At 39.6% G+C, this 25932-nt stretch overlaps 2 protein-coding genes and 1 pseudogene across 2 annotated transcripts; 2 read left to right on the top strand and 1 right to left on the bottom strand.

The window, feature by feature from the left end:
• Window positions 1–7916: 7916 nt before the first annotated feature.
• On the top strand, window positions 7917–8974 carry LOC147447545 (uncharacterized; annotated as a pseudogene).
• Window positions 8975–18350: 9376 nt separating this feature from the next.
• LOC147447544 (uncharacterized) lies at window positions 18351–18893 on the bottom strand. Its single transcript, XM_086523635.1, has one exon. The coding sequence runs from the start codon at window positions 18891–18893 to the stop codon at window positions 18351–18353; it is 543 nt and encodes a 180-aa protein (XP_086379761.1).
• A 4688-nt stretch (window positions 18894–23581) lies between these two features.
• LOC147447543 (uncharacterized) lies at window positions 23582–25640 on the top strand. Its single transcript, XM_086523634.1, has 4 exons — window positions 23582–23606; window positions 23708–24068; window positions 24990–25215; window positions 25512–25640. The coding sequence occupies exons 1-4, from the start codon at window positions 23582–23584 to the stop codon at window positions 25638–25640; spliced, it is 741 nt and encodes a 246-aa protein (XP_086379760.1).
• The last annotated feature ends 292 nt before the right edge of the window (window positions 25641–25932 follow it).

Genomic DNA, 25932 nt, shown 5'->3' with positions numbered 1-25932 from the left:
GCAGCGACAATGTGGCGCCTCCAAAAAAAAAAAAAAAGTGCGATCAAAAGCAGCTATTTCAGGGTTTTAAATAAAAGTTGAGCCTATGCAGTTCGTCAACGTATCAATTCCTGCTAGTTATGCAGTAGTGAATGCGGTCGTCTACACTCTGCCTAAATCACAGTCTTTGCCTACACCTTGACAAGAGTCCTTGCCATGGCTCCCCCTCTCCCGTCATCCCAACCCTCACCGCCACCGAGCCCTGGCGTAGTCCCTATTTCCGGTGGGGATGACATACATTCACATGGAAGCACCAAGAAATCAGCACTATCTTCTATGCAAGCAAACATGGAGACGAAGAGGCGACGTCGCTTAAAGCCTGTGCTAAGAAGTAGGATACATGCTGATCGTAGGATATACCTAACAGGGGCAGGGATAGAAAGCCTTGGGCTGTTTTTAGTGAATACGAAGTGAGGGAATTTATCTAGATACAATCACCTATGCTTGCATCTTCAAGGAATGTGACACTATCCAGAACGACCATATGGGCAAGATATAAATTCATGATGATATTGTTATTCAAGAGCTGTTGAAACAAAATGTTGTGTTTGGGACTGCCTTGGTTCATATGTATGCCATATGTGGTGTACCTTAGAAAGAACCTATGCTTCTTCACAAGCTTCTTGTCTGAAACGTCATCTCTCGGATCACACTATTGGAGCGGATGAGAAGCAAGGACATCTCTCTAGGTGCAATCACCTTTGAAGGCATCATAGTGCTTGGCACTGCCTTGGGCGATATGTATGCCAAATGTGGTGTACTTCAAAAAGCACAAAGCTTGTGTCAAGAGCTTCTCTTCCAAAATGTCATCTCTTGGAGTGCATTGATTGTGAGATATGTCCAAGAGAGACAAGAGTAGGAAAATCTGGGTTGTTTTCACCAGATTCGAAGAAAGGGCATTTAACTTGCGTCTGATGTAATGTAAATGGCCTATGAACTTTGAGAGTAGCGAAATTAGGAGAATTAGAGAAAGCATTTTTGTGAGGTTACTTTGTGAGCATAGAGGGTGAACTTAATTGATGGTAGCAACATAAACATAGTACTTAGTTAACTTGGCATGAACAATACTTTTGCAAGAGAGTTAGTATAGAGAACATGAAAACAGTTGAGGACCGGATTTATGTGGAGCCGGGGACCCCTCCAATAGGCATTTGTATTATAGATTCTCCCATCAAGAGAGACTTGGTATAATACAATGTTTGTGTTCCTTGTGACCTAGGTGATGCAATGAAGATGGAAAGCTTCATGCATCACGAGCATAACATAAACTTTGCAAAAAGCATTAACTATCCCAAGCCTCAGCCCCAAGGCCTCAAAAACCTTTGAAGGTGGAGAGAGCTAGTGGCGAATGAGGGTAGGGAAGAGGAAGAAGAAACATTCCATAGGAGAAAGAAATAGTTCCTCACTTATCATCACTCTTCTTGCTAGCATACATAATAACATAATAATAAAGATGGAGAAGATGACAAGCTTAAGCATTGAAGCATGGTTCTTGGTTGGATTTGCATTCCATAGCCAAGAGTGTTGGTGTAGGCTCTCAACTTCTCTATTAGCTTGGAGAAGGAGATGGAGCTCTTGCACTTTGCACTTTACACAATGAGAGTGTGTGTGTGTGTGTGTGTGGGGGGGGGGGGGGGGGGGGGGGGGGGAGAGTATACCCCTCAAGCAACCCCCTAGCTTGCTTTGGTCAATCCTCGGGGTGGGGGGGGGGGGGGGTTGTCACTATGTATAAATTGAGTATATCGCATGAGTTCAAGGACTATTTATAAAACTCCCTATCTATGAAATTTTGACAAATAAAATACACTTTTTCATGTTAAATATGTAGGTTTTTTTCTCAATTTATTTTTACAGTCCCTTCTGTATGTGAAACTATGAGAAAAATTTAAATTTAATAAACCCTTTTGCTGCCCTCACGTGATAGTCCCAAAAGAGTGACCCCCCCAAGGGTCAACCCCCCCTTGAAGCTCATGCTTGAAGATCATTGGACCTCTCCAAGCCTAGCCAATCACATGCAAGGGGCAAGCAACAAGGGTAGCCTTGGGACAGGTGTCCCCCTTTCCCTTTTGAGAGAGAGTAACTGATAAATGCTAAAACAATTATTTAAATTAATTAATTTGTTATTGGACCCCTTGGGAGGCCAATCAATAGACTTCTTTATTTGTACCAAGATTGCCTTGTGTGAGGGTGTATGGGTTCTCTCTCTACCCCCCTGCTTGTAGGGCTCACCCCTTCCTTGTAGGGATATTTGTTGACTTTGTGGAACACGTTATCCTCAAGCACCTTAGTTAGCAAGCATGACAAAGCACCTCAAGCTTGGGTAATGTTCCCACAAGCATCTCAAAGCTCCCTAGTCGACAAGCACGACAAGCACCTCAAGCATCTTAGTCAGCAAGCACGACAAGCACCTTAGTCATCAAGCACGACAAGCACCTCAAGCTTGGACCGGGTTCCCACCTCAAGCATAGCCCTAGCTTACCTAACGTCAAATGAATTTTTCATACTAACCTTTGGAGGTCTTTAATGAAGCTAACCCTAAGGTCTTTTAAGCGAGCTAGCCTCGCTCTTTGATAGACCATCTCTTATTTGGACCCCTTTACCATTGGCCCTGTGTTGAGATAGATCTGTAAGCACATGTCTATATTCTAGCCCTTGTTCTCATTTAATATCACACATTAAATGATCAGTTTAATATGAGAAAATCATTTGGGTTGGTTAGATATTAGATTTCTATGGCATTGATTACCTCTCTCTTGAAATCATAGTCATTCTCGACTATGAGGTAGAAGAGGTAAAGTCTTAGTTATTAGTCAATTTGCTTAGCGGGTAGAGGATCCCTTTTTACCTTACGACATATTTCCAAGATGGATGACTAATTTATTTGGTGGTTGGGAGACATAACTGCCGCAAGCATGTATGCTCTTTAGTCCATTTCATTGTCCCAAGTAGAGTGAAAAATTCTACTTGATGTTTGAGATACATGATTCTAAGTATGCATACTAATTAAATTTGTACACAATAAAAATAAAACTAGTCTTATAAGACAAAAACATTGGTCATTCAAAAAAATTTGTACATTTGCTTACACTAAAATAGCAGTGTAAGCATTGACAAGGTTCATATTGTCCTCTAGAATGGTAACAGAACACTTTTATGTCCTTGGACATTTTTGTGTCCTGTTAAGTGACCATTTTGCTTGAATTATTTGAAGAGTATGAAAATGAGTTTCTAGGTGCTATACATCCACAAATTTGCCTTATGAGCTGAAAAAAACTTGACTTATTTTTTTTGCAGTATCGATGTCACCATTAACTTTACTCTTGCACAACATTTTTGAACCTAAATTGTGTGAAAAAATGGGTCCTATTTTTTGTTTTTTTTTTTTCAATTTTTGGCAACTATACCACTCTAAACTTCATGTTTGTGAGGTTTAGACTGCTAGAGGTTAGGCCTTCATACTTCTCAACATATTTTGATGCTTGTAGGGAGAGCTACATGTTAAAATTGAAAGTTATGATCAACTTACAAGGATTGCATAATCCTATTTTTTGGCCAAAATTAGTACTTTTATTATTTTTTTGGTGTCTTTCTTGATATCCAAATTCAATTTTGATTGTGTAAGTGTGACGTATAACATAAAGCTAATCTTCCTTGAGTTTTGGGGGACCTAATACGCTATATAGCATAGTATATGATGATGGTTGAGTTTTTTGATTGCTGAAGAATACGATACATTTTAGAGTAGCAAGTATAACTTTCTCAATATTGCTAGTTTATTGGGCCAATTGTGTGTATTTTTTAGGTAGTAGCCATATATAATCATAAACTACAAAGTTGGCTAGATATTGAGTAGTTTCTATGGGTTTCTAGAGGTCATAATGCTAAACCCAGTTTTTTCGTGTTTGGCACTTTATCATTTCCCCCAAGGTTCCACTTAGTATAGATCCATTATCCTTTTGACATGCTCCATGGATCCTTTTGAATCAAAAGGCCCCAAAGGGAACTAAGAAAACATGTATATAGTATCTATATTGAGCGTGACTATAGAAACTTTGATGATAGGTCCGCAGAATGGCAAAAATGCAACTTTTTTGTACCTATTTTTTTTGTCCAAAAAACAATTAGTGAGGTAAAAGCAACCATGTGTTTTGATCACCAACCCATTGAAGTTAACGGGGCATTTTATCTCATGTCCTACAAAAATCCCCGCTCTTTATATGCAATCAACCGTAAGAAATTGCTGTTTTGAGCAAAATGCATTGGTCCATCAACTTTGGAGACTTGTAGTGACCAAGGGATGAGAAAACTTACAAGTATCTCATTTTAACCATATGTAGTAGTTCTTGAACTATAAGCTTATGAAAGGATTTTTCAAAATGAGTGGATCTACTATGGTTTTGGAAATTTTTTCCAAAACCCTGAAATGACACTTTTATGTCCTGTTAGGTTACCAGTCTAGTGTTAAGCTGTATTTCTTGCATCCATCTAGCATCTTCAAAAGGAGAATTATTTAACTTAATATGATACCTTCGGATAACCTTACCATGTCGTAATACCTTGTCTTCATCTTCTCGGTGTTCGATTTTGGGAGAGTCTTCAATAATTGGTTCACTTGGTGGCTCTCCTTTGTAGGGCTTAAGTAGGCTCACATGAAAAGCATTGTGAATGATCCAATGGTTGGGCAGATCGAGTTGATAGGCCATCTCATTGATTGGCTTCAAGATTTAAAAAGGACCATAGTATCTTTTTGCTAACTTAGCATAATACTTTTGATAGCCCATAGGATTTCTGCTCGTCGTTTGCCTCAATCCAACCTTGGGAAACTTAAGTAAGACCCTATCATTTCTTTGAATGCTAAGGGCCTTCTGTGCTTGTTAGCAATAACTTTTTTCTTGTATTGAGAGATGGATATAGCCTCCTTAATCTTTTGAAAATATTATTGTACATCACGGCTATACTCATCGGCAACGAAGATCTTCCCATGCACTTTAAGTAACAAGGGACTTCTAGTTCTTCCCTCAATGATTTCGAAAGGTTCTTTTCTCGTCGATGTATGTATAGTATTATTGTATGCATACTCTACAAGAGGTAAGTACTTTTCTCATTGTAAGCGTTGATCTACTTCGGTTACATAAGTCTTTAGTAGATCAAGTATAATAATATTGGCTATCTCACTTTGACCATCCATTTGTGGGTGGTAGGCCGAAGAGATATTCAATCTTGTACCTAGATTTTTAGAGAGACCTTTCTAGAAATTAGTGGTCCTCTTAGGATCTCTATCTCACACGATGGATGTTGGAAATCCATGGTGTTTGAAAATCTATGATATGAAGAGAGTTGCCATTTGGTGCAACTTAATAGTCTTTTTGATAGGAGTGAAGTGTGCTTGCTTGCTAAACTTGTCGACTATTGTCCATATTCACATATTTCCATGGGTAGACTTGGGTAATCCAAAGATGAAATCCATGGATATGCTCTCCCATGGTGAGTTAGGGATGGGCAATGACTAGAGTAATCCAGGTTTCTTCTCTCTATCAGACATAGTCTTTTGGCATACCACACATTTTGAGTAATCCAGGTTCTTTCCCTCTTAGACCAATTTTTTCCAAAATTCCCAAGTATGTCTCAAAATGTGTAGTATGCCAAAATACCTAAAGACTATCATACTTGGTATTTTGGCATACTACACATTTTGAGACATACTCTTGTATGCCCACTTTCATGGTAGGCCAATAGAAGTACGTCTCTACTCCTCGGAGAGTAGGTTGTTGAATGCCTCTATGCCCCGCGTAGGGAGGAGCATGGGATTCATACGTGACCTTCTCAGGAAGGGAGTGGGTAGCACATAGCTTATTGCCAAGGAGAAGATAACCATCTTGCAAGGTGAATGGTCCCTCTTTATTCCCCAAAGCAAGGGCTGACATTATGTCTCTAGAGTCAGGGTCAATGGCATACTCATCTATTATAAAAGATAGATCATTGTGAGTTGCTATAGACACCGCATTAACTTTTGGTTGTTGTGAAAGTGCATCAAACACTTGGTTGTGCTTACTAGCAACGTGAGAAATATGGAAATTAAATTGCAAAAGAAAATTTGCCCACCTCATTTGTTTGTTGGAAATCTTGGTTTGCGTCATGAAATACTTGAGACTTTGGTGGTTGGTTCGTAGAATAAATGGAGTCTCAATAGATAGTGCTTCCATGTGTCTAGGGCATGTAAAACAGTTAAAAGCTCTTTCTCATAAATGCCTAAGACCTGTTCATCTATATTGAGCCTTCGGCTCTCATATGCTATGGCATGCCCTTTTGAAGCAAGACGCTCCAAGGCAATCACCACAAACATCACATTGGACCTCAAATGGCATTGAAAGATCCGGAAGCATGAGGAATGGTTGGGAGGTAAGCTTCGTGTTGAGCTTGTCAAAAGAATTTTTCTCCTCATCAATCCTTGAATGCTTAATGGTCTTCTTTGTTAATTTATGTAATGGTCTTGTTATTGAGAAAATTTTGCTATGAAGTGTCTATAATATGCACACATACCAATAAAGCTTCTTAGCTCATGTAGATTCCTTGGATTAGTCCATGCTTTTATTACCTCTAACTTTGATGGATGCATATGAATACCATCTTGAGAGATAATCTGACCTAAGTATTGAATCTCTTGAAGGAAAAATTTGCTTCTCTTTTCATTGAGAAAAATCTTGTTCTCCCTCAATGCTTGAAAAATCACTTAGAGATGTTGCTTGTGTTCTTCCAAGGACATTGATTAGATGATGATATCATCAAAGAACACTCCACTGAATTTGTGGTAGGGTATAAATATTTTCTCCATTAGACAGTGTTGGGCGCATTTTTGACACCCTATTTTTTGTAAATTTTTACATACGGACATGACGCCCGATGTAAAAAGGGTGTGTGGGATTTCTTTTTGTGGGTTTTTTAGTTTGCTTTAGCAAGCACATGTACATGCACTGCAAGTTGCTGGTCTACTCACAATTGTCGGGCTATTGTAAGTGCCCGTGAGTGAGTTTTTTGAAGGGATACTTGTATATAACTAAAACTCATGTAAAAACTAAAAACAGTTCAGTCAAATATCAGAAATTTTCAGGTTTTTGGTCGTTGTGTCTTCTTGATGGTTTTGGATGCAGGTTTTTGACCTCGACTAGCCTTCCTACGCGTAGTCGAGCCATTGCAGCTTGCTGTTCGCACCAATTTTGCGCATAGAGGTACATAGAATTGAAATTTGTGGTCTTCAGAGCTTTTGTTGTAGAAAATGCACAGAATTTTTGAGGCTTGAAAGGAGATACAGTCTATTTCCCACAGCGCACAGGATATGGCAGCTTGCAGGCAGTTTGGTGTATGGTAGATTGTGGAAGCTCTCTTGTTTGGAGATGTTTGTACACTTAAAAATTGTTTTTTTGAAGAGTTATTTGGTGAACATGAAAGATATTTCTCTCAAGTGCATTGGTTGGCGTGTGCTGGTAAATTCCCAAGAGATCACTTGTCTTTGAGTTAAGGTTTTGTTGAGGTTCTTTTGATACCGTTTGTGTTGCTGATCTTGTGTCTTCAACGCTCTTGGGAGACATTTCTATAGAGGTGCCCCTTGCTCTTGTTTTCCCAACAGTGTTTTGGTGCCCGCCACCAAGGAGTTGCTTCAAGTGACCTTCAGTTTACAAGTTTGATTGGATTGTTGTCTTGAGTTAAAACTTCAATTTGGATGGTTCATACATAAAATTGCAGCCATGTTCAAGCTCAATGATGCCTTGTTGAGGATAAATGATGCGATGCGACAATTGAAGCTAAGCAGGCTAGAAGAGTTGGACATGCATTACATGAGGTTTTTCTCTCTCAAGCAAGAGCTAGAGGTTCTTGAGGATATGGTTCTGGATGCAAAGGAAGAGAAGTTCTTGTTCATTGGTACCCTTCCAGGATGTTTGGGCATTGAAGTTGCTTGCATTGACTTTTTGGGTGTGAAAGGCATTGTTGATTTCTTGAAGGAAGGAAGATGGTTGGAAGATGTCAATCAGTCGTGTACTTCTTCATGCATTTCACACAAGATCTCCTCTGTCACTAATGATGGTTATAGAAATGATGATGAGGTTGAGTCAAATGAGAAGATGAGGTTCTCTCTCTCGATGATGTAGATATTGATGAGAAGTTATGTGCAAGCAATATTGTGAAAGAAAGGACCTTGGAGTGCATGTATGACAAAGAGGGAAATGATATGGCTGACTTAGTTCCATGTATGGATTCTCATAAAGTTAAGGACTTATCTAGCTCTATGTGTTTGCATTATAGGCCTATGGATGTTCTTACTTGTGATACAAATGACATGCATGTTGACATTATGGGTGATGTTTTTGCTCCTCCATCTTATGAGTTGACATGGTATCCTGATGACTTGTGGGCACGTGGACCCATTTGGGATGTTGAGATTGGTGTTGTTGACATTGGTTGGGATTCATGTTTGCTTACTAGTTATGCTCGAGAGATGGCATATAGTGAAAGTGATGCTTATGAGACCTATGAGTATGATGATGGTAGTATTGATTGGGGCTTTGATGACCCACAAGTTGAGATGGATGAGGAGATGCAAGTTAGTGTGTGCCATGCATTGTCAAGGGTGAAGAAGCTTATGAAAACCTCACATGCATGTGTGGATGTTGAAGAGAATTGTAGCTTGGAGAGTTGAGATAGCCATGATGACATGGATACAGTGGATGCTTTTTCTTGGCTTGATGTGAGTGATAAATCTCATGATGATGAGAATTTTTATCCATGGTATTTTGGTTTGTATGACATGTACATTGATGGTTGGAGCTCACTAGTGATTTATGATTGTTCTTATGACTTTGAAGGATGCCATTATGTGTGCACGATGAATGCAAGGGATAATACTTTTCCATTTGATTGTGGTAAGGGTATATGGTGCTGATTTCCTTGTACATGATGTATTTTTGTACATAATATTTTGCATAGTCTACTGCTGAGCATGAATGCTCTAGCAGACTGGGGGGGTTGGCAAACTATGTTGGGAGCGTTTCTGACACCCTGTTTCTTGTAAATTTGTGCATACGGACATGATGACCGACGTCAAAAGGGTGTGTGGGCTTTATTTTTGTGGGTTTTTTTTTTCTTTAGCAAGTACATGTACATGCACTGCAAGTCGCTAGTCTAGTGACAATTGTCGGGCTACTGTAAGTGCCCGTGAGTGAGTTTTTTGAAGGGAGACTTGTATATAACTAAAACTCATGTAAAAACTAAAAAACGTTCAGTCCAATATCAGAAATTTGTAGGTTTTTGGTCGTTGTGGCTTCTTGATGCTCTTGGATGCAGTTTTTTGCCCTCAACTAGCCTTCCTACGCGTAGTCGGTGGGCCATGGCAGCTTGCTGTTCGCACCAATTTTTCACATAGAGGTAAATAGAATTGAAATTTGTGGTCTTCAGAGATTTTGTTGTAGAAAATGCAGAGAATTTTTGAGGCTTGAAAGCATCCCTTTTGGAGTTGTGGTTTGGGAGATACAGTCTATTTCCCACAGCGCACAGGATATGGCAGCTTGAAGGCAGTTTGGTGTATGGTAGATTGTGGAAGCTCTCTTGTTTGGAGATGTGTGTACACTTCAAAATTGTGTTTCTGAAGAGTTATTTGGTGAAGGTGATCGAAAGCTCTTTCTATCAAGTGCATTGGTCGGCGTGTGTTGTAAATCCATGCCAGGGTTCCTAATTTTCATGGTGGTCTTTTGGGTGGGCGTGTGCTGGTAAATTCCCAAGAGATCACTTGTCTTTGAGTTGTGGTTTTGTTGAGGTTCTTTTGATACCGTTTTTGGTGCTGATCTTGTGTCTTCAACGCTCTTGGGAGACATTGCTATAGAGGTGCCCCTTGCTCTTGTTTTCCCAACAACGATTGAACGTGGATGGTGCATTGGTGAAGCTAAAATCCATGACTATTTATAAAGACCAGAAGTTGTACGAAACACGATCTTTAGGATAATTTCATTCACTATCCTTATTTGATGATAGCCACTTTTAAGGTCAATCCTACTGAAGTAGGTAGAGACTTGTATCTTATCAAACAGATCTTCTACCCGAGGCACAAAAAATCTATTTTTGATAGTGATATGGTTTAGTGCTTGATAGTCCATATACATACGGTATGTACCATCTTTCTTTTGCACTAAAATGACTAGAGAAGAAAAGGGAGAGGAATGAGGCGTCACCATCCATTTGTCTATCAATTGTTGTACTTGCCTCATGATGTCCTCTTGTTGAGCTTAGTAAACTAGACAAGGAGGCTTGTTAGGCGGTGAGCTTCCTGGTAGGAGTTCAGTTTGATGGTCATCATCCCCTCGTTTTGGAGGTAAGTCCATAGAGATATCATCGATGAACACATCTTGGAATCCTTTTAGAAAATTAGAAAAGTCTAACTCTTCTTGATTCCTACCATTTACATTTGATGAAACATTAGGACCTTTTAGGGACTCTTTGACAAAAATCATGTATGTAGTCTTTGGCAATTCAAAACCTTAGTTGCTACTTCTCTTAGCCTTTGGAATATCAACACTTAAGTATCTAGACCCACGGCTCGAATTGGTTAATTATAGATAGTAGTGAAGTGGATCTAATATTGCAGAGTTGCCGAGGGATAGATCCTTTCAAACTTCTTATGGCTCAATAATGGTAAAGCTGTAGGCAAGTCTAAGAAGACTCCATTATTAAGACCAAAGGCTTGAGGTGTGTACCATATCCCACATAGTGGGCTCAACAAAACTGATAATAGATCCCAGTCCCACTTACCTTAATATAATTAACAAAATCAACCATTAATAGGCTACTTAAGGAGGGTGTATGCAAGATAGAGTGTACCCACTTCCTGTAATCCGCACCAAGTGTGACCTTTGCAACTACGGCTAACTCACTGAGTTACCCTCGTGTCCGAAGCAAGAACTTCCTACGCGTGGCATACTTCTAGAACTCGGTGAGTTATTGGTAAGAAGCTCCACATAACTAGTTGAGTGACCTATCATGCCACAAAGGCGACAATTTATTTCCACGTACATGCACACACGACATTGCCACGTAACTCGTCGACTCTAGACACGTCTCCAATTGTTTGCATGCCACACAACTCGGTGAGTTACGTGGCATTGGATGAGACTTGTAGAGATTGTTGAATATAGACCCATATGCGTGCATGGACTTTTTTGACGTGAATCGTATTGAGTGTCTAGAGTCACAGAATGTCTCGATCAAATCTGTATCACTCCTTGTCTCTATTGGGACTCTTTTTTCCTATCTTGCTCTCTCTCCCTCCTCATACAATGTGTTTAAGAGCCCCTCTACCACATGATAAATATCATATCATTTTTTGTTAAACTATATACAAACTCATATTAAAAAATACATCTATTTCCAACATTTGGGGGCGCCGTCCCCCCTTGAATCCCCCTCTTGACACAAATAAAAAGACACACACAAAAACACACACACACACACACACACACACACACACACACAGATAAAGAAAGAGAGTTTTCTTTTTACATTTTATTTGATGAAAATCTAGTTGTCCATATAGACGATGAGCTAGTTGTCCCAATCTGGTTGGCCATATATGCGACAATAAAGATAATGATATAAAAAATAATTTAATCTCATTAACCATACAAAGAACCATTTAAAATGGCTTGGAGAAATACTACAAGAAACCATATAGATGACTGTATAGAGGATCATACCATCAACCATTTAGATGACCATATGTATCCCTATATAGAAGACCGTAGAACTGGCCATATAGACTAACATAGAACTGACCATATACATGGGGTCTATGTAAAAGGGATAGCACTATATTTATATGACCATATGAATGCCAATGTAGAGGAATATATAAATTCCCATGTAGATAATCATAGAGAAAACCATATAGAATCCAATATAGATTTCCATAGAGACATATAAAGACGATCATATTCTAATCTATTATATAGAAAGATAGCAATGAAGATGACCCTATTCATGACATTAGCCGATCATATTGATGATCCACATAGACAACCAATCTTTGCAAAGCTAACCATAGAGACAACATTGTAGATACACTTGTAGAGGACCATGTAAACATCCATATAGAAACTATAAAGACAAGCATGTCCTAATCCATTATAAAAGGATACCAATGTAGATGTACATATAAAGGTCCACATATGTGGCAATTAGTCTAATCATATAGATGAAAATATAGACAACCATAAAAAGACCCATATACATGGACAAAGATCCATTAATACGAGATGATCATATCCTAATCCATGGTAGAAGAGCTAAAATGGGTTCTATGAGCCATATGTTCCATTTTTGCACATAGTATGGCCCTAGACCGCCCAAACCATATTGGATGGCTGTGTGAAATTTTAGGAGTTAGTGAATGGTTCTCACACCCACTCATGCAAATTCTCATGGTCATCCAATATGGTTTGGTTGGTCTCGACCCATACTTTGCACTAAAATGGGTAATATGAGCCATATGTCCCATTTTAACGCATAGTATGGGCCTTGATTTCCCATAACATGTTGGATGGCTCTGAAACTTTGTAGGGGTGCATAAGTGGTTCTCACATCCATACGTGAAACATCTCATGGTGAGGCGGTCCGGGGCGGGCAACAAGAGAGTCGACCTCTAAACACCCCTCAAGGCTCCCGTGCTGCTCAATTGGGGCTAAGGCAACCACAAGCACAACCCACAGCCAAACCCAAACAAGATAGAGGAACCACCTAGTTATGGTATGCGAATTAGGACGGAAGAGAGATTTTGGTACAACCAAGAAGATGCACCACACAATACACACAAGCAACCTCACACCAAGACACACACAAAAGGGACCAGAGAGAGCTAGAGCAAAGGGAAGAGAGAGAGAAAAGGATCTTGCGTAATACCTTATTTGTGATTTGCAAATGGAGATGGTTTGTTATGATGCTATCGTAGAGCTTGTACAAAAACTCACTCAATGCTTAGTGATTGCTAATCATTGCCAAAACACACACACACTGTGTCTTAGGGTGTGGGAGACCTCTCACCACAATACCCTCTTATAATGGACACAAAATTGGCAATGAAAAACACACTAAAACACTTTCTAAAATCAAGATCAACCGATAGAAACTCAAAATACACAAGTCACCTTGAATTCACCAAACCGTATTCCACAAATGGAAGGACGGAGATTTGAACGTCGAATCATGCCTTTGATGCACCAAACCTCAATTTATTGATGATAAAGGAGCATATACAATAGTGGTTTTGAGATTTGTGGAACTCACGCTCTCTCACTTGCAATGTGTATCTCGAAGGCTTCTCTCACACCAAGAGTGAAGCTCACAAGTGGTTGCTACACCTAAGTCTCTCCTCACGCATAGAGTGTTGGTGTGCTATGTGAGATGTTGGAGGTTGTTTTACAAGAAGGAGAGGGGCCTTTTTATAGGTTGGAAACCCCTCATTAAGATTATTTGAAATCCTAATTTACAAGCTAACAAATCAGGATTATGATTTTTTTGAATATCAAAACATTGCGGGCCTTCTTTGTCTGCTTGAGTCATGGGTGTGGGCTCAAAAGAGAGCATTATTGATGGTAGATAAGGTGAAAGTAAGTAAGGAGAGAGAGAGAGAGAGAGAGAGAGAGAGAGAGAGAGAGAGAGAGTTACTATACACATGTCTTGAGGTGATGTGTCTTTTATGGTTAGGTCGATGGCTATTTTGTGTTAGTATGTTAGTGGTTAGTGTTAGTAATCACTAGAAAGTTAATGATATATTTACAATGGGTAGAATGGGAGAAATGGTTGAATTAATACAGTTGAATGAAGTCAGTGAATCCTTGTGATGGTGAATCTTGAAGAAGTTTTGGACTTACTTGTATAGGTTCTCAAAATGACTATCGATCTTCTTCTTCGTCTTCCCTTCTTTACGCCACCGCCGCCAAGGTTGATTATCGTGATGAAAATGGTAATTCCGTTGATGAGATCTCTTGATTTGCAGAGGTTAAGCATGGTACACATGCTGAATGTATGTATATATATAAGGAGTAAGATGGAATTGTACTTTGGAGATAATAGAGAGAGGCATAGAGATGGTGTATGTACATGGAGAGCTCATATGAGAGCTATGGAAGTAAAAGGGGAGATTAATGGTGAAGAAGGTGAGAGAAACCATTGAAGGTGCAGGTTTGAGTGAGGGATTGAGAGGAATGTGTGTGTGTGTGTGTGTGTGTAGAAGTGTGGAAAGAGGTGAGAGAAGACTGTGGGCTACTTGTGAGAAAAGTGGGCAGACTGGGGTCCACTCAAAAAATCATAGCTCACCGGCGGTTACTCCAAAAATCATGAAAAAATTTGAGGTGATGATTCCAAGCGGGGGCTACGTTTTCTCTTTTGACCACTGCTCCAAATTCGGAGTGGAGATAGGTGCAAAAATTCTCACCAAAAAGCCTTTTTTTATGCTTGCAAAAGTCTTTTAGTGGCCCCCTCCTTGGTTGAATTTGTACAATGCATCCAAGAGTGAGCCCCTTCTTTGTCATATCATAATACAAAGCATCCAAGTTGCCCTTGACCCATGCATGGAGGAGGATTATTGGTGAATAAAGAAATATATACATGGTGGGACTAGTGTATGGACTATTCATGGACTTTAGCTCAATGAGCACATTGTGTTAGAATAATGAGTAAAAATAATAATAAAAATATGGAGGAATTATGGATATGGAAAGATATTGGAATCATATGATATGGTCCCTCTTTGTATTATTTTGGTGAAAGAGGAAAAGGTATGCAAGTAAATAATATAATAAACGTAACTAAGAGAGTAGAAATCAATTTTTGTTTTCACGAGGGTGAGGGTGAAAATGTGGGGGTGATTTGTATAAAAGAAAAAATATAAGGTTAGAGTATTACACATTGGCAAAATACTTATGGTGTAAGAGGATGAAAGAAGGTGTACATAGGTTTAATAAAACACACACCTAAGTATAAATATTTAAATAAAATACCATAATAATTATAAAAATCCCTATATCTAGGCCATATACATAATGCAATATTTACACACAAATGGGCCATAATATATTTTATTTTTTTGTTTTTATTTATTTTTTTGGCTCAACTAGCCCAGTGACTAGGTAGCTGAGGGTTTTTAAGGAGATATGGAAAAAGTCCCGTAAATCACACACGCCTATGTACAGTGAAATGGTAGGGATAGCCATAGTGTTTGGGTGAATTTGGCAGGGTGAGGTAGCTTACTATGGAAATTACGGAGAGCCGAAAAACGACTATCAATGGCCATCTAATATGGTTTGGATAGTCCCAAACCAAATGTCCCATTTTAGCACATATTATGGGCCTTCACCACCCATACCATATTGGATGGCTATGAAACTTTGCAGCGGTGGTAAAATGGTTCTCATCCCCACCCACAAAAATTCTCGTGGTCATCCAATATGTTTTGGGTGGTCGCGAACCATACTATGTGCTCAAATGGCCATACGGGCCATTTTAGCACATAGTATGGGCCTTGACCAGCCATACCAGTTTGGATGGCTATGCAACTATTTAGGGATGGAGGTGAAAAACATTTTCCTACTTGTGCAAATTTACACAGCCATCCACTATGGTATGTGAGATCAAGGCCGATACTATGCATAATGCGCTAAAATGGGTTGTATGACCCAAACGGCCCATTTTAGCACATAGTATGGATCGGGACTGCTCAAACCATATCAGATGGCTACAATAATTTTCAAGGGTGGGGATGAGTCCCATCCCCCCACTTGTACAAAGTTTCACATCCATCCAAAATTTCACCCCTGCTCACACACCTGCGCTACTCTTTGTCGCCGAAAGCTTTCACGCTGCTCCTACCCTGCGCACTGCTGCTCTCGGCCTTCTTTATTCTGCAATTGAGGTTGCACTTTTCCCTGGTTTTTTTTTAACAACACTTTCTTTAGCTGCTCGCTCTGCCTGGATTTAAAAAAAAAAACAATAGCTTTTGTGGAGTTTTATTTTTAGCTCCTATTCTAGCAATGATTCGATCACATGCCACATCCCCAAGGCCACTTAATTTGGCATACTGTTGAGCATAGTCTTATTGATCAAATAATTTTTCAACATATGTAGTTCGAAGAACTTTTACCACTTTCATGTTGGCCATCACTGCAATCAATGTTCTTCAAGTGGCTTCATCCTGGAAATTAACTCCCCAAGCCCTTATGTTCATATCTCAACTTCCGGCATTGCCAAGCACAACATATGACACAAATAGAAATTCATCAAAAGATTTCTTGCCACTACCAAATTGGCCTTTGCTTCCTTTCAATGTATTCCAAGTAACATCGCCCCAGAAAATAAGATCGTGTTCAAATGACACCATCTCGGATAATAAAGTCCTCAAACCTTAACACTAGGTTGGTAACCTAACAGGACATAAAAGTGTCCTTTCAGGGTTTTGAAAAAAACCTCCAAAACCATAGTAGATCCACTCATTTTGTAAAATCCTTTCATGAGGTTATAGTTCAAGGCCTACTAAACATGGAAAAAAATAAGAAACTTGTAAAATTTCTCATCTTTTGGTCACACCAAGCCTCCAAATTTGATGGACCAGTGAATTTTCATCAAAACAGCCATTTCTTATGTTTTGTTGCATAAAAATAAGACTAGGGATTTTTGTAGGACTTGAGATAAATTCCCTAGCTAACTTCAATGGGTTGGTGATCAGAACATATGATTGCTTCTCACTCACTATTTTTTGTTTTGCCAAAATAAATAGGTACAAAAAAGTTGAATTTTTACCATTCTGCAAACCTATCATCAAAGTTTCTATAGCCACGCTCAATACAAATAATATATGCATGTTTCCTTAGTTCCCTATTGTCTTTTATGTTCATAAGGAGCCATGGAGCATATCAAAAGAATAATACATCTCTTACCAAGGGGAATCTTGGGGACAAAGATGAAGTGTTAAATACAGCAAACATGAAAAAACTGGGTTGAACATTATGAGTTGTAGAATCCCATAGAAACTATTCAATATCTAGCCAAATTTGATCCTTATGACTAGATATGGTTACTACCTACAAAATGCATGTATTTGTCACAAGAAACTAACAATATTGAAAAAGCTATACTTGATATACTAGAATGTTTCATTTTCTTCCATAATTGAAAAAATCAACCACCGTTGTGTACTATGCAAAATAGGGTATTAGGTGACCCAAAACTCAAGGAATGTTAGCTTTATGCTACAATATGCGACATAGAAAATCAAAAATGAATTTGGGTATCATGAAATCCACCAAAAAAATCATAGAAGAGCTAAAATTGGCTAAAAAACAGGATTTGACAATTTTTGTAATTTGGTCATAACTTACAACTTTAATATTTATTTCTCCCTAGAAGCATCAGGACATGTTGAGGACTACTAAAGATAGTTCTCTAGCATTATAGACCTCACAAACATGAATTCTAGAGTGGTATAGTTGCAAAAATTTGAAAAAAGCCAAAAATAGGACCCGTTTTTTCACACAGTTTAGGTTGTAAAATGTTGTGCAAGGACAATGTTAAAGATGGAATTGATATTCCAAAAAAATGTCAAGTTTTTTTGAGCTCATGAGACAACTTTCTAGATAGATAGCACCTCAAAATCCATTTTGAAACTCTTGACATAATTCAAGGAAAATGGTCACTTCACAGGACATAAAAGTGTCCCATTACCAACCTAGTGTTAAAGATCACTACAAAACACCATATCAAAACCTCACATGTTTTCACCAAAACCTTAAAAACAATTAGACGAATCCTGTACTGTTCTCCTAGTGAAAGCAATGCATTACGACATCCACCCCCTTTGAACGTGCACATCCTCCGGCATGTGCCAACCGTCTTCAAGTTGTTAATCTTCGTAAGGAAAAGTATTTCCAGAAGCATATTCTAGCGGATACATCTCATCATCTTCTTGACATTCTCTAGAATCTAGGTCACCCAAAACCACCTGTCCTTCACGCTTCTTGAATAATTTGATTCTATTCCCTGCAATGGGCACTCTAAGATCAATTCCATCAAGTTCACTGAGCTTGTAGGTTCCATTATCATAAACGTGCATCACAACATACAATCCAAACCATCTCTTGACCATCTTATGCATGGCTGAAGATTGATTTTCAAACTGCTATCAGAAACAAGTACCCAATCTTCATCTTTGATAGTATATGGTCTCAACCTATGCTTATTGTCAAATGCAGCTTTATTCTTCAACCATGCCTCCTTGAGCTTATCTATTGCGTGGTCAATGTCTTCTTGGCATCAATCAAGTTGTCGAATGCGATAACAAGCAAATCTTCAGTTGGCGTACCTAATTCACATGACAATATGGTCCAAGAAATAATTGCCTCTTCTATAGGCATGATTGGCTTTTTCCCATACATAAGTTCAAATGACATAAATCCTGTAGCTGAGCTATGAGTAGTTTTGTCAGTCAATAAGGCAAAAGGTGAAAGTTTAGGCCAATCATCAATTCGTCCTTGACAAGCCTTTGCCAAAGCTTTAAAAATAGGTGGATGTCTTCTTTCACTTTTCCCATTGCATTCCGAATTATATGTTGTAGTAAGATCCAACTTGATTTCCAATCGATTAAAGAACTCATAAGCTTCATTTGCATCTAATTCTCCTCTATCAGCAGTAATCTTCCCAATGCAACCATATCGGCAAATCATGTTCTCAAGTAGAAACTTGCATACTGAGCTTGTAGCTTTGGTATGCAAAGCTCTTCCTTCAACCTGGTTAGTGAGATACTCTCTAGCATAAACAATATACCTCATTTTCCAAATACTGAATGGCATAGTGATCAATTCTACAATCCACTTATAATGCATAGCCAATGGAGAAGTAGGATACAACTCATTTCTATGTCACACATTTGAATACTATTGGCAAACTGTGCAAGTCTCCACAAATCAAGAAATATCTTTGTACATGCCTTTCCACCAATAGTGGTCTTTAATCTTGACTTATGTTTCCAAACACCTATATGTACTGCCCATAAATTCTCATGAAAATCTTTAATTACATGCTGCTGTTTTTCTTTGTCATATACTACTAGTTGTGGTAATCCACTTGGACGTTTTAGTTGCTTCCACAAGTGTCCATCTTTAAGGAAATAACCATATTAATTCCTCTTCCTGATCCTCCTCTACTCTTGGTCACTCCATTCCTCTTGCCTGGTGAGAGTGCTAAGATAATGGCCTATCAAAAGCCACTCTCCATCATAAATATCCTCTAAAAAAGATTCAAAAATATGAGCAAGAGCACTACATCTTGCATGCAAATGAGAAGAAGTATAAAAGTTTAAGCCCATATCATCACTCTCTGTAAGCATCTCCTCCTCATCTTTAGACCTGGCTCTTGATAACATACCTTCTATCAGATTGTCCCTTCCTACAATCTAAGAGAATTCAGGATTAAAGACTTAATGAAAGCTATCCACCGTAACACAATAATATCCGGATTAGAGAAATTCGTGATCATTCCTATCAATGGAAAACAATCAATATCCACTACAACTGAAGCTCCAATAAAATACTCCTTGTCAAGCTTTAGAGCAGTAGCAATGCCCCAAATCTCTCTCTTAACCTATGGGATAACTTTGTTGGCGAGTGTTAAGCACCTTTGCACCAAACCGAATAGCATATCTATGACCATATTCATCATTTGGACCAATAACCCATCCAATGCCTGCCGGACTAGTGTCAACCATGAAAATCACTGGACTTCCACATTTGTAATCAACCTTCCTTAAGGTGGGAGCTTCCAAAAGCATCTTTTTCAAAAAATTTATGGCCTTTATATGAGCATCTTCCCACACAAATATTTTTCCTTTTCTTAACAACTAGTAAAATACTTCTGCAACATGAGAAAAGTGAGGCAACCAAGGTCCAAATACGATAAAACACGCAAGCACCCAAAAAATGACGGACTTCAGTAACTGATGTGCATGCGTCCTTCATCCTTTATATTGCTTCTACCTTAGTTGGGCTTGGTCGTCATGCAAGTGGCCCACACATATGTCCAACAATCAATATTTCTTTGGTACCAAAAACTGATTTTTGACATGAAAGTGCTAGATTTACCTCTTAAAGTTTGGATAGAATAGCCTCACAATCTGCAATGTGTTGAGTAACAGAGTTTCGACACCGCCTCTCGTCATCTTTCAAACCTTCTTCATAGACCTTGATTGGCAAATCATCAATAAAAGGCATAGTAATGTGAGGAATGAATTCTCTTAACTCTTTATTCATGCCATTCATCATGTGAGAAACAGACTTTGTGGCACTTTGTGGTAAAGTGCACATACTTACCAACCCAAGTGGCGTGTGCATAGTAGTAAGATCCCTACTCTCCAAAGCTAGTTGAAACTAATCCTAACCTGAGTAAACATCATCCATGGAGTATAAAGCCCTACCTGCAAAAGCTTGTGCAAACTTGTCCACAATTGGACATGTGCCCACATTGCAAATTGTTACCTTATTTACCGGCTGCATGTCCTAAATAAATCGCAAGGCTCCATTCTTTTTTGAGACGGTGAACCATCAACTAGAATAAGGTGCACAAGATGGCTCCAAAATAACCATACATATCTTTTCATTTAACAAGTCAATAAGGGTAGATGGGCTTTAGGAACATGCCGAATAGGAAACAAATTCCATGGCATATGTGGAATTATAAAGATAAGCATAGGTGCTACAACATTTGTATCTACACATCCAATCTCAGTGGGCTCAAAAGAAAAGGGCTCACCATGTTTTGCAAGCATCTCTTGAAAGCACTTGATCTCCTCATCAGTAAGAAACCCTTCTTTGCCAATGACGACTTGCTTCTAGGTCCCTTTAGTAAATTTGTGGCCAATGTTCTTGGGATCCTGTAGCTTTGGTTGTTGTGAAGCTTTCTCAATAACCTCCTCACTTCCCCATGGGAGAGGGGTAGCTACAGGCCTCACCTTCTTTGCAAAACAGTCTTGTACTTTGTGTCCACCTGCACTTCAAAAGCACCACCCAATTCTCTGCTTACCTTCATTAGAATGTTATGCATGTCCATCAAATGCACTTGCCCTAGAATAATTGGATAGGAGGATTGCTCCTGTATAAAAAAAATATGTACATCACAAACATCTCCAATCGTAACCGTGACACTTGCATATGCTCCATATAATTCGCCAAAGGTTGGGTGTTGGCAGCTTGAATCCGCCAACCGTGATCCATATCAATAGGCCACTTTGGTCTCTGGTACAAGCTCTTTGACATGTGCTAAAATAGGCTCATCAATATCACCAATCTTAAGAACTGTCTTTCTTCTTGTAAGCTTCATTAAAATCATCACAATTTTTGCATATATGATCTAAACTATCACACCACATGCATCCTTTATCCCAGGCCTTTTGTGGAGGATGTTGTCTGGGCTCTAAAGAAGATCCACTTGCACTCAAACCATTAAGTTTAACAGCTTTCAAATTCAAATTCAACTCTTGTATACCTTTTACTAGCTTGTCAAGGTCTGGCTCTTCCAGCTTGGGCTTGGGCTTCTCCACTAGATCCTCTTCAAGTGCTTCCATAGGATCAACCACTATGAACTTTTTCACCCTCTTTTGTTGCTTCACAATCATATTAATAGCTTTTGTAACCAATTTCCAATCAGAAGTTAAGCCTAACTCACCCGATGAATCTTCGATCAAGTGTACCAAACTCTTTAGAATCTACCGCTTGGACAAATAGTTTGACCTTTTTGGTTGCATTGTTTTTGCTCAGCAGTAGTAGATAACTATTAAAACTTCTTTTCAAAATCTCGTAGCAATTCTTTTGCGCATATAATCCTTTATCCTTCTGTTGTATTAATTTCATTTATCTTTGCTTAGTAACCCGTTGAGAATCTTCAAGGAAGTGCTCCTCTTGTAAAGCTCATCTTTTGCTACCAAAGTCCCACCCTGGCTCAGTTTCGCATCGGGTTCACCAAAGATGTTGGGGAAAAATAAGTGCGGTTAGTGAGCCGGGATCAACAGTGGGTTGCTTGCTATGGGAACTAGTGAGAGAAACAACACAAAATAATATGTTGGAGTTGCAAGCGACACTTTAGAATTCAACTTTTTAGTACTATCAACTGAAAGTTCGACTAGAATAGAACTACAATCAAAACCAAGGAATCTAACACTCTGCTTAAACACAAGCAGTATGCACAAAAAACGGAGTCCTTTATCAAAAGAGCACGAGAAACTATATCTCGCCTTTCCCTTTCCAATGTCTCCTTTATCCACTTATTCTATCCTTGTGCTTCTCTCTTGCCTCTGCTCGTAGTGCTTCACTTGCACTTTAATCTCTCATCTTTGCTTGCAGTGGAATTAACGCTATGTCTCTTCAATTGCTCATTGGCCTATGTTTGCAATGTTCTCTCTTGCCTCTGTTGCTCGTCCTTGTATATACTCACCTATACCTTATCTACTCCCTGTAATCACTACTGCTAGTCGGTGGCCCTTTTAACTACAAATCCCTGAGTCTTGGCCTTCAGCAACTCTCCTCCTTTTCATCGGCTCCTGCAACTCGTCCTTGCTACAACTCCTACAGTGCAAGCCGACTACAACGGGTGCATCTTTCTCTTTGCATGTGGTCACTGATGCCTTGGCTTGTTGACAGCCTCCACTTTGCTTTTTGATTGCAGCTATGGCTCGACCCTTGCTTTCTTAGGCTCCTCTCGGCCTCTTTAGCTGCAAATGACGACGCCCTGATGTCCTCGTGCTGCTCTTTGCCGGCTCATTCTCCCTGCTTCTCTGACGCCACTCCACCTTGACGACGCCCTCCTTACCTGCTTCTCTGACGGTGCTGCTCCTCGACGGTGGCCTCCTTACTTGGTGTTTTTTACTAGCCACCTTATTGCCTTGCTGCTCGAAGGCGGCGTCTGTAGCTTGACTCGACCCCTGCTCACACACTTGCGCTACTCTCTCTCGCCGAAAGCTCTCACATTGCTCCTGCCCTACGTACTGCTACTCTCGGACTTCTTTATTTTGCAATTGGCGGTGCGCTTTTCCCTCACTCGTTTTGGCCTGCTAAGGAAAGGCCTTAGTGTTGGGCTAGCTTAGGCGTTCTTCACGGATGGCATCCACATGGACTGCCAACACTTTTTGAGGTGAGAGGCGTGCGAAATTTTGCTTAGAGCCGTCTGCAGGAACGAAGAGGACGGATTGGGGCTTGTCAGAGCTCAGCATCTGAGCATGCACGCCATCCCTCACCTTGTTTTTCACGTGTGGTGTTGCTTATTGCAAGGAAGTCAAATCTGCCTGCAGTAGCACATGCGAGCTTAACGTGTCCTCATGATTTCCATCACCTCAGTTTTGTACAAGCTGTCTAGATGTCTCCTTGAGGCTCCTGCACTTCACTAAATGTAGACATACTCCTGCAGACCCTCGATTACCTCAGAGAGAGAGAGAGAGAGAGAGAGAGAGAGAGAGAGCATCTGTTCAGGAAGCATGGTCAATTGTGCGTATGGCACTTGTAATACAACATCGTCCCTTTTCTGCTACTAGTAGTGTTGTGATAGTGGAGTGTTTGCCTCACAAAATTCGTTGATGTGACCCTACATTTTTCCACAACAGGTGCCAAGGTGCTGCTAGAGTGCAAGGATAGCCATGGGAAGGTAACCCTGTCAAAGGCGGCAGACACAAGCATGATAGGAACATATGCCATCAAACTGGATGTCTCACAAAAGATGGATGGTTTCTCTGTGAGGCTTGCAGATAGTAGTCCGAAAAGCACTTGTGTTGGTGTGGGTGTTGCAGCCCGCCCTCTTGAGCTTTCCTGGAAGCTCTTTGGAATGGCCATGTACACTGCAGAAGGTCTCTTCTACAAGCCCTCCAAACCCATGTCCTTTTGCCCAAATGCGAAAAAGACTACCCCTAGCCCCAAGGTCTCTTTGCCTCCTCTCCCTTTCACAAAGTTCTCGGCATGCACTGCACAGTGAGTACAGTTGGGACATTTTTTCATTTTCAATCTGCTTAGGTTTGAATCATTATCCGCTTATGTTACATTGGTACATCTGGTTTATTACAATTTCCTAACAGTAAATACAATCAGAACATTTGTTATTGCAAATTACTTCAAGGGTTTGAGTCTTGTCTTCATGTGAATGCTACTATTGGAACATTTTATATTGCAATTTTTTAAGGGTTTGAATCATTTTCTGCCCATGCATGTTTAGCTCTGTGTGGATCTTGGAATGAATGGTAGGTTAATCAATGGTAATGCAAATACCTCTGAACTTAGTAAAGTCTAGCTTAGGTAGGAGTTGAAGTAGATTTACAATGTGTGCAAGATGCTAGTCCATCAGGAAGCAAATGAAATCAACTGGGTAGTCTCCCTTCGATGTGCATTGCGTGCATTGGTGAACTGGATTGATACCATTGAGCAAGAAATTGAAAATTTAGATTCATCAAGGTAGCTGATTGGTGATATAGTAATGTTATCGATGCTTGCATACCAAGGGCTCTGCATGAGTTGGTTGACAGGTGTTTTAATAAGCTTGAAGCTCGATGGATAAGGGCTCTCTTATGCCAAGTGCATGCATGTCATAGTGTTCTCTCGAACTGTTTGGCGGCTTATCTGAACCAGCCAAGTCTTTATGGGGGTTTTCCCACTTGGGATGTTGATTGATGTCTATGAAGCTTCCTCTACAATGTCTTGATCTGAGAGAGATGCTTGCCACAATTATGCTTGGATAGAACCTTGCCACTGGTTTTTTGCTTAGGTTAAGATGATTTCCAGTTGAAATGCAAGGTCCTTTGGTGATCACATAGTCTGCTACCTTTGTGGCACAACTCTCTGTTGATAAACTACTTTTGGTCGAAGAATGTTGGAAGTAACCTCAGACATCTTTTGCAGGGACTGGTTGATCCCTCAATACAAATGCTATTGGAGAGTGTGGTCACCAAAGACTAAGGTTGGAATGTGGTATGGGCTAACGGCGACCAAAAATTTTGGGTCCACCCTTACCCTTGAGCAAGGGCTGCGGGGATCGGGTCAAATTAACCGTGTGTTGCTTCAGGAAAGCATTGCTGCTACTCTCAATGCTTCCAACAGTCTGCCCTTCTACTATAATGCTATTGAGGTGAGCACGGATGTAGTGAATTAGATGGTATTTAATGGATGCAGAGTAGAGGGCAAGGAAAATAGCATGATGTATAGGTTTTATCTAAGGACAAGAAAGTGTATATTTGTATGTGATATGTTGTTCATCATGGCATAGTATTAGGGAACATATTTTAAATAGTCAAATTGTGTGTGTGTGTGTGTGTGTGTGTGTGTGTGTGTGTGTGTGTCTGTATACAGTATGTTGGAAGACTCTTTTTTAAGGCATCTAGAGAGACACACTATGAGTTATTGATCAATTCATGTGTTTCACAGGTGAACTATCATTTCAACCAGGCTCTCGCAGGCTCGAACAAAGAGGTTCTTAAGTGGGCCTTGAATTTCAAGCGAGCAAACTCTGGCTACCATGGCAAAGCCAAGCGCCTCCTCACTCCTTGCAAATGAATTATTGATTATCCATCTTAATTTCTTCAATAGGTGATGTCCCGATCTGAGGCTCATATGTTGCTTATCATTAAGGCCACTATGTGACTGTTTAAGCTAACCATAATCCTTACATTCATATCTTTATATATATTCTATATATATATATATATATACTATACATATAAACTTAATTCCATCACCATATCTACAATGCACTTAAATAATTGATGATGCCTTGAATCCTGATGTATCAGCTCTGGCTCTGCCTGTTAGAGCTCGTAATCGCAATCCATGTTGTATCATCATAGAA

The sequence above is a fragment of the Adiantum capillus-veneris genome, chromosome 11 (genome assembly GCF_014529385.1).
Source record: "Adiantum capillus-veneris isolate H3 chromosome 11, ASM1452938v2, whole genome shotgun sequence".
In the NCBI taxonomy this organism is placed as follows: Eukaryota; Viridiplantae; Streptophyta; class Polypodiopsida; order Polypodiales; family Pteridaceae; genus Adiantum; species Adiantum capillus-veneris.
Note: the sequence above shows the minus strand (reverse complement) of the source record. Positions and strands in the feature narration are given on the sequence as shown.

Excerpts from the sequence above, each read along its gene's own strand:
- LOC147447544 (XM_086523635.1), bottom strand. The coding sequence starts at position 18,893 with ATGAGGTATATTGTTTATGCTAGAGAGTATCTCACTAACCAGGTTGAA.
- LOC147447543 (XM_086523634.1), top strand. The coding sequence starts at position 23,582 with ATGGTCAATTGTGCGTATGGCACTT. Across the intron at positions 23,607-23,707 it reads CAATTGTGCGTATGGCACTT|GTGCCAAGGTGCTGCTAGAG; the intron begins GTAATACAACAT and ends TTTCCACAACAG. Across the intron at positions 25,216-25,511 it reads TCTACTATAATGCTATTGAG|GTGAACTATCATTTCAACCA; the intron begins GTGAGCACGGAT and ends TGTGTTTCACAG.